Raw genomic sequence first — 9,678 nt, forward strand, 5'->3', positions numbered from 1 at the left:
TGGTGTAGAAGAGCATTTCTGTAATAAACTTGGCAGAATTAGAACATTTAGAAACACATTTTTTACTTCTCTTTCAAATTTGTTTACATTCCTGGGCTTCCCACTTGCATGTTCCCAAGCACCATAGTCTGTTTTCCCCATCACTTACTCTTGTTCCCAGTTGAGGAAAATGCATGCTGTTTCTTATCGTTTTCTAACAAGACTGTGTATTTGACATTACACATACGAAAAAGGCTTTGGGTGGCTAATAAAAACCGTAGTACTATTCCTCCTCAAAACCTCTGGGATCAGTTATTTTGGTTCTTTTGAATCACGGGTAGATTTGCCATTAGCCATTCTCTGAAGAACTTGCATTCAAAGTTGACCAGAGCTGAGGTTCACCTGTCATCGCCTTGGTATTGCCAATGCAGCAGGGAAAACAGAAGTGATTGAGGCCAGTGTGGCCTTGAATGAAAAATGTAGAGCAAGCTGTTTTGTAAACTGAGCCTGGTAGGAGAGATCCAGTTATTTAGAGCTGGTTTGAATAAAAAGCTGACTGCTTATATGCTAATAGTACTTTCTCCTTTTAACAGGTCTGCATTTTTTATGGTTTTGTTTCAAAAGCCATTTTCTTCCGGAAAAGTGGTAACCAAGCGTCAGGTGAGTTGATGTATGTAATAGCGACTCACATCTTTGTAGATATGCCTAAGAGTGTGGCTTTCGGCGAAAGTCAAAGCGGAACCAAGGTTACTCCGCTTGGAAAATGTGGTTGGAGTTTCCAGAAGTGTGTAACTATGTGTCTAGCATGCTGTAAAAAAACATCAGCATTTTTAGCTTTTCTCATCTCCTTTTGAGAGTGCCTTGAACAGATTGGGCCTTGCCTCCATACAAATTTTGAGGGTTGAATTTTCAAAAAGAAAATTAGTTTGTTTAGCTGACTTGTACAGTTTAGAAGTGCTACAGTCACGTCTGCCACACCAAAAGAGTCCTGTCTGCCTGCTGCGTTGTACTCTAACTGCTCCTCAGGGCTGTGTTGAGTTCCCACTATCCCGAGAATAGGGCCAGGTTGGAACCTGCTGTTTCGTAAGAAATAAATTTTCTTCACCTGCCCCATATTCATCTTGATTTTCTGTGACTCTGCGCAGAATTTCTGCACAGCGTCAGCAGTGTGTGTGCTGAGCAGAGAGAGTCTGAAGGATAGCCTCAGAAGTGTTCTAGATGTCTGCTGCTGTCATAATTAGACGTGTATGGCAGAATTTTGAAGTGCAAACAGGAATAAATTGCATCCCTGACTTGTATTCAGGAAAATAACCACCATTTATGGTTTCACTTTTGCTAAAAAATTTTAAAATTGGGATTTTGAAGATGTTTGTGATAGGCACTTTGTCTTGTTCAATGTATTTACAAATTAATTTCTTTTCTTCAACTTGCATTTACAGTTGATGATGTATTGAATAGCTGAATTATAACCTGCTTCCCAAAGAAAGAATTTAACACAAGCATAAACATTTTCAGACCTAAGGTCTTAGTCTCTTTATCTTTGATGTTTTATCTAGTTCTGTACACATTTATCAGGTATATACAGTAGATTACAAAATAAACAGCATCTTTGGCAGATAAATGGACTTGATATTTTTTCAGCCTTTTTGTTAAAAGAAATCTCAGACTACACTGTAGAATCTAGTACTGTGGTAGAAAAGAAGTAACTGGCTCGTAACATGTCCAAACAAGCATTAGTTGCCTGGGAAAGTAGGTAAGAAGATAATCATACTCGACACTTTGCAGAACTTGCAGAGCATATGTTTTTCCATCTATTTTTACAGTTAGTGTGCTAACAGAATGTTAATAATAGGGTGTTTTTTTGAAAGTGTGGAAAAAAATTATAATTAAATACCTTTCTTTTGCAGTGGATCAAAATTTTTAAACATGCTGTTGTGGGATGCATCATTTCACTCTTGTGGTTTTTTGGCCTTACTCTTTGTGGACCACTGAGGTAAATATATATTTACTGTAAAAAAAGTCTTCTCTTTTTAAGCTAATTTTTGTTATCTTTCCCTGTCTTGCTTCTTTGGGTTTTGTTTTCTGTCCAGCAGCCCGTGATGCCAGCCTCTTGATTTATTTTTTTTAATTTTAAATGAATCTTTATGCTTTTCGCTTGTGAACTCTGTTGTGCTGGGGGAAAACTACGTATAATTTTCTGTAGAACTTGTAATTTTCTTCATTCTTTCTTTGACAAGATGCCAGTGAAAGTCTTGAGAGTGTTTAAACTACTGATGTGAGTGATACAACAAGATTACTGACTGTTTTACTGACTGTAGTTTTCATTGTTTTCCTGGTCTCATTTATGTAACCCCGGCTGTTTATTTAACTGTTTGAAGTCCGTGGTTTGACAGGTAGTGAGAGCAGTTTGTATTCCTGTGCCAGGTGACTGGAATCAATTTATGCATTTGTTGCAGGGCACTGCTTTATCTGGTCATATGCCTGTGCTGTGCTGTAATTGGGTAGCATTAGTGCTTACACTCCAAGTAAAATCACTTGTGCTGTTTCTTAGCAGTATTGAGTAACTACAAGAATAACAGCAGATTTCCAAAAATGAAGGTTAATGTGTTAGAAAGCATCTTTCCTTAGAGAGGGGAAGGTAAAGCTTTGAATAATACATTTTATGAAGTTGAAGTTTTATCCTCTACACAGGAGAAGGAATACCTGAGAATAATAGGATTTCTTTAAGAAATACTTTTCGGGATGCTAGCAGTCTTCCCAAACAGAACCAAAAACAGGGGCCCAAGCAGGTTGTATTGCTCTGCGGAGAATGGCAGAAGCATCTGGTAAACTTGACAGTGTTTATTACTTTCATATTCTGCTCTGGAAAGTTGTCAGTATAGCTTGTTAGTTGGGCCTTGCCATCTGAAGAAGATAGTGTGCGAGTTAGAATTTCTTATTTTCAACAATTAAGAGGTTCTGAGGTTGCATAAACTGCTAGACCATCAACACCTCAATGAACAGGTTGTAATATGGCAGAACAGGACCTCTTTTTTTCTGGGAGCCAGAAACTCTGGTTTAGAGATACTGTAATGGGAATAGTAACATAGTTCCATGTTGAGCAAATCAGGATCTTCTTGTGCTACTAGAAGACAGTACAATTTAAAGTAATCTATAAATGAGGAATTTTAATCTGATCCTTGATTTAGGCATTTAATTGTTTTGTGATACATCTAGCTGTCCGCAACGACATCTATTGCTGCTGATGGCAGATAGATTTTCATTTGTCCTTTTGAATTAAGGTCACTGTTGAAATCACAGGATAAATCTTTGACGGCTGTGCCACTGAATTTTAGCTGAAATAATATGTATTAAGCTTGTGAGGGGAACTCCTCATAAGCAGACCTGTTTATTTCACTTTCTTACAGGACATTGTTGCTGTTTGAGCACAATGATGTGGTTGTGCTATCACTCCTTAGTGTCTTGTTCACAAGCTCAGGTGGAGGACCAGCTAAGGTATTTCAAAATCTATTTTACCACATGTAAAAAGTACTGAATGCTGTAAATTCAAGCACTTCTTCACTCAGAACAAACAGTGTTTTTTACCTACGTTCATAGAAGCTGTGCTTTCTTTAGTTTAATTAGTGGTGAAATGATAAGATGTACTACTTGAAACAGTAAATACATGAAGAGAGAAACAGCGGGTGAAGCTGTCCCTAGGAGATATCTGTAAAGTTTTTCTGTTTGTAGACAGAAAGGAACCTTGAGAATGTTGTTTTGCACTTCAGCATTCTTTGCAATGGGATTTTGGGTTGAGACTGACAAAGGAACATACCTGCAGGTAGTGGTCCTGGCCTTTAGGCACAGAAATCCAGCAATACAGTCTCCAGATGCTTGCGCTAGCCTCTTCAGAGTCTGTAGCTTTTCACATACTTAGTTATTTCTGCTAAAAAGTTGTCTAAGTACTTTAATGCAGAGCATGACCCTATATATGCTGAATACTTGGGCCCAGTTTTCCACTTAATCAGAGATCTGGACCTGAAACATCCTTTGTCTGAGTCCCATTAGACACAGTTTTGCAAGGCGTTTTCTAACTGTGCCAAGTTAGCTCTAAATGGTATGAGCTTATTCCAGCACCAAGCAGTCTTGGCCACTTTACCTCAAAAACAGTGATAGTTGAAGGAAGATACCTTATGATGTCATACACCTGAGGCTAGAGTACTTGCTGTGTAACGAAGTCTGGTTTGGTGCTGCCTCAGGCTGGGGGTTTTGAAATCTCTGTCTCATAACTGCTGCTGGAGTCCCCTAAATACTTTCAGGCTGGCTTTAGAGCACAGTCATCTGCTCTGACACTCTGCCATCACCCCCCTCGTGTTGAGATGGTTAGGGCATCCAGCAGGAAGTTCTTCACCTAGAAGACAAATCTGTACTCCAGCCATCCACCCAAAGGGCAGTGTCGAGCTTCCGAGTGGTTTGTTGTCAGTGTGTATCTTGGTGGGCCACGCTCAGCAGTTAAGCTACACGACTAAGGCAGCAGGAACAAGGGAGTGATAACCCTGTCCTCTGAATGCTTCAGCATTGTGAGGTTAACTGTGGTAAAGAGAAGTTCAGCTGGCACTCTGTAACAAGAATGTTGTAGCTGTATTTGGCTTCAGAAGATAAATTGTAACAGTGGTTTTCAGCTGCAGAGGTCAGTCTTTTGCCATATGACGAACAGCAAAATTGCAGTGTTTTAAGTCAGGGTGGTAAAAGCTGTGGGAGCTGGGGTTTCATAGTTACCTCTGTCCCTTCCTCAGGAAGGCATTGCGCAGCTCTGCTTTCTCAGAACCTCTGCACAGTGCTCTAGCCTTCACTTCCCATCAGACAAAATACTACAGTTTGCCCCCTAGATCTTGTTCTTAGCTCCTTGATGCTATAAAATATTAAATCCTCAGGCTTAAGTAGCTTTGCATTCTGGCAGGCAGAAACACAACATGAAGAAGGGAGCAGTCACACTTAAAGTTCTTAAGGTACAGGCTGCTAGCTTGTCATAGTGGTGATTTGTCCTGACTTACCTGGTAGATCTGAAAAAAAGAAATCTATATTGTCAGCATCACTTAAAAAGAAAAGATATCTTTTCCTCATGTTTTTCTTACTGAACTAAACCATGCTGACATTGATCAGGAAGTGGGGAGGGAGAGGGCTGATTTCCTCGATTTTTTACATTAATCTGTTACAAAATACTGCAAGCATATTCAGGTTTTTTGTTTGGTTTTTGTTTGTTTGTTTGTTTTTTACAGACAAGAGGTGCTGCGTTTTTCATCATAGCTGTCATCTGCTTACTACTTTTTGATAATGATGACCTCATGGCTAAAATAGCAGAACATCGTATCCTTTCTTGCTAGGTGTAAGAGCAAATGCCTGTTATTACTGGAGAAGAGGGAATGTGAATTTGAATGCATTGAAGTAAATACGCTTGCATCGTTTTTATAAGTATCTTACCTTTCAAGACTATTTGAGCTTAAGATTTTACTTCTGCATCTAAATACTGATACGTACAGCTGGGTGAATGGCATTGCTTGCTTTGTTGGTAACTTACAGTACAGCTGTAGATTTTTAAGTTGTAGTTAAAGACTCCCTGCCTGTTTGCACATATCAGACCATGTAGGATTGCTCAAAGCTTTTTTGGTCAGTTCTCGGTTTTTTAGAAATTCTAGACATAATGGCTTTAGCCTAAGTGTGAGCAGTAAATGGTTGGCAGTCGTGTTTGGTGTATCAGGGAAGATTGTTTCGTGCTTTTGCAAATGTGGTCCTCTCAAGTTTGTCTGCTGAGCTGAGAAGCGATGTGAAATAGCCTGCGGTAGCTCACACAACAACGGACTTTAAACTGCAAGTGGAAGCTAGGTAGCACGCTTTCAAAGCCATGGAGTTAATTGGAAGTGACTCCAAAGTAAGTTTTCAGCGGGTCTTCTCAACATAGTGAAGTGTACTGACAAAAAAGTGGTACACCTGAGGATGGGCAGTAAAAACAAACAAGGTGAAAGTAAACAAGAAGGATGAAAACATGGAATTACAGATGCAAATGGTACCTTCAGTAATAGTATCGATTAATCCACTGAGTTTTCAGTGACTGCATTGTTAAAGTGCCCTCTTGTAGTTTTCCCAAAAGCTATCATTATTTTAATCTTTGCTGGATTGTGCATAGAAGCTGGAAAGATACAGACCATATTTTAGACAACTCACTGTTGTATTGCTTTTTAGTGTAAATCAGTCTAATTTTTAATGCTATTTAGTGTATTTTTCAAAGTCAGGTTGCCAAAATTAACATAAATCCTTTGTCATGAGTGCTGTGTAGTATTCAACAGTGACTGTGTTCTCATGTTTTAAAATGCTCTTTATCTCCCCCCAAAAAAAATATTTTTAACTATTCGTTTTCTGTGGAAATATTTTCACCTTTACGGAATTTTGGGGATCTGATAAACCCTAAATCTCAGTTTGCTTACTTCTGCTTCTTATGGCCTTAGGCTACATCTACCTGTTCTTTGGTTAAAAAAAAAAAATGAATGAAACTTCCTTAATTTTTATTTAGCTGAGGGGCATCATGACAGTGCTCTTACCCATGTTCTGTATACAATCATCGCTTTCCTGGGTGTTGCAGATCACAAGGTAAAGAACTTGTGGTTTAGTAGGTTAATACTTATCTAAGTTTTGTAGGTAAGAATTTCAGCAGCTCAGAGCTAATCCTAAACCTAAATTAAAACAAAAACATTCAACCTCCCCACCCTATAGTGAAACTGAACTAGCACTCTAATTTTCACGTCTTGATTGGGTACGAGCTGCTTCCATACAGCAAGCCAAAGCATACACTCTTCAAACTGGGGTAGCTGGTAAGGATTTTGCTGTAATGTATAACCTAAAAAGCCTCATTAAAATGATCATAAAGTACTCCGTGTCATCCGTGTTCTGGATGTTCATAATGTTCATGACAGTACGTTCCATGCTTACTTTTGGGGTCTGTCTTTTGTTGCTGCTTCTTTATCTTTCCCCAATATTTCCTTTACATTAGACACTTGTATTTGAAAACACAGATTCTGATATTTCTTGGTAGTACACTCCCATTGTAAGTGGTGGAATGAATAACTGAGTATCGAAATCTTACTGTATGGGATTGACCTGTCTGATGTACCTCAGACTTGTTGCTAAAGTGGCTGCACTGAGGACTAAAAACAAGGGAAAAAAATGTATGGAGCAGCTGAGAAAGTATTCATATAAAAATCAAACGCTAGAGAGACTGGCATTGTGTGCAAAGTAAGTGTGATCTAAGGGAGATGAGATGCTGCGTGTGTATTTTGTGATTCATTTACAGAACAATTTTGAAAGGCAATATTGTGAAGAATTATGGTATGGTGCGGCTAAAGGTGAGCGAACGAAGAGGTTATTAAAGGATTAGAGGGCAAGGTGACATGACACTTATGGGTTTTATGTATACTTTCAACACTTTTTCAGCAGTGGAAGATGGGAAACCCAGTTTTGTGTGGTATTTTTACTCCTCCTTGTATGCTGTTCACTGCCAGTTCACCACTGTTGTATGCTGATTAACACTACTGAGAGTTTTACGCTTCAAGCTGTATTAGTCTGTTGTGAGTAGTGCTGAAGTATAACCACGTATGCTGTATTACTGGTCTTAACTAGAGTAACAATTAGAGGAGATATCCTGTCTTTGGCTCTTGTTGATGAGTTCAGAAAAGCACATTAACCTTTTTTTCTTCTAAGTGTCACTTTGTTTGGAGTGAGGTGTTGGGCTCTCAAGAAATGCTAACAGGATCCCTCTGTGTTTGCAGGGAGGAGTACTGCTTCTGGTGCTGGCATTGTGCTGTAAGGTTGGTTTTCACATGGCTTCCCGAAAACTGTCTGTAGATGTAGGTGGAGCCAAGCGTCTTCAAGCTTTGTCTCATCTTGTTTCTGTCCTTCTGTTGTGCCCATGGGTCATTGTTCTCTCCCTGACAACAGAGGTAAGATAGCAAGTATAAAAGTAAATAATTTTTTGTAATGATTCTGCTTGTGAAGTGCATTTTAAATATTTTCTTTAAAATAGCTGTAAAATTACTGAAGTTGCCATCTGTATTTTTCTAGGTGGCTCTGTTTGAAATTTTTTCTCTACATTTTGACGTATATCTGCATGATCCCATAATTTCCTCTTCTGTGTGATAACTTTATTTCATGTTTCTAGCTCAGATATTGTATCCTGGATTCATATAGTAACATTGCACAAGTATTAATGACTGTATAGAGGGCTCCTCTGTTTCTGAGGAGTAGGCTACTGTAATTTCGTTCATTGTGCCTGCATGCTTAGGCTTAGGGTAGACTATTGCAAACATGGGATTGCACACGGGATTGCTTTTGAACACATGAAAGTGTTTATAATAAGGTACTGTAGTGCATATTAGCTGTGTGCATCTTCCTGCAGCTGGAATGTTGGTTTTATGTGATGAATTTAAAGCATAGAGGTATTTATGTTACGATAGATTGCTGAAAACGTCTGTAATGAAAGTGAACTAGATTTAATGCTGTGCATACAATCACATGCAACGGCGAATAATCCTGTTTGAAATGTACTTTTTCTTTCAGAGTAAAGTAGAGTCTTGGTCTTCCCTCATCATGCCTTTCATAACAGTCATCTTTTTTGTTGTGATCCTGGATTTCTACGTGGAGTCCATATGCTCTGTCAAGATGGAAGCTTCCACGTGTGCTCGATATGGATCCTTTCTCACTTTCATTAGTGCCCTGCTTTTCGGCAACTTTTGGACACATCCAATAACAGACCAGCTTCGAGCTATGAACAAGCCACCACACCATGAAAGCACAGAGCACGTTCTTTCTGGAGGGGTGGTAGTGAGTGCTGTCTTCTTCATTTTATGTACGTATTCTTACTTAGCTTTTCATGAATCTATTGTCTGCGTGACTGGAAAGCCAATCAGAAAATGGATGTGCACAAAATTCTTTTGGATGAGCTTTTATGGATTCTTTTTAATAAAAGAGCCTGTAACTTTGTGCTCTTTTACTGTCTGTCTACAAAGAAAAAGTGTGTGATAGATTTGTTGTGTTATGGAAGTGATGATCTAATCTTACATAGCAATGAAATCTAATGATAGACATCAAGATGAAGTTAATGATCACTTTGCTGCCTGCAAATTTCATGTAAGCTTTGATTGATGATAAAACACAATTATAAAATAGCTGTGAAGCTTAGAAACAGCAACAAAAACTTCAATACTTTCCTTGCAGCTGCCAATATCCTGTCCTCCCCCTCCAGGAAAGGGCAAAAGGGTACACTTATTGGCTATTCTCCTGAAGGCACTCCTCTCTATAACTTCATGGGTGACGCATTACAGCAGAGCTCTCAGTCGTTACCCCGCTTTATTAAGGAGTCACTGAAACAAATCCTTGAAGAGTATGATTCTAGGCAGATCTTCTATTTCTTGTGCCTAAATCTGGTAAGTGCATGTTTTTGTTTTGTTTTTTTTTTTCAAACACATTCACAGTAGTACACACATAGTACAGAATCACAGAATGGTCAGGGTTGGAAGGGACCTTTGGAGATCATCCAGTCCAACTCCCCTGCCAGAGCAGGTTCACCCAGAGCAGGTTGGACAGGAGCACATCCAGGTGGGTTTTGACTGTCTCCAGAGAAGGAGACCCCACAACCTCTCTGGGCAGCCCATTCCAGTGCTCTGGCACCCT

General features: G+C 39.2%; 1 protein-coding gene across 1 annotated transcript; it reads left to right on the forward strand.

Annotated features, from left to right (window-relative positions):
- Positions 1-572: 572 nt before the first annotated feature.
- On the forward strand, positions 573-9,482 carry SLC30A5 (solute carrier family 30 (zinc transporter), member 5; the record flags this gene model as incomplete). The annotated part of the gene is made up of 8 exons (XM_010151762.1): positions 573-639; positions 1,887-1,972; positions 3,387-3,474; positions 5,238-5,325; positions 6,527-6,603; positions 7,779-7,949; positions 8,566-8,854; positions 9,223-9,482. Coding segments are annotated over 8 exons (1,126 nt in total), but the record flags the coding sequence as incomplete, so codon positions are not given.
- Positions 9,483-9,678: the final 196 nt, after the last annotated feature.

The sequence above is a fragment of the Eurypyga helias genome, unplaced genomic scaffold (genome assembly GCF_000690775.1).
Source record: "Eurypyga helias isolate BGI_N326 unplaced genomic scaffold, ASM69077v1 scaffold8175, whole genome shotgun sequence".
Taxonomy (NCBI): Eukaryota; Metazoa; Chordata; class Aves; order Eurypygiformes; family Eurypygidae; genus Eurypyga; species Eurypyga helias.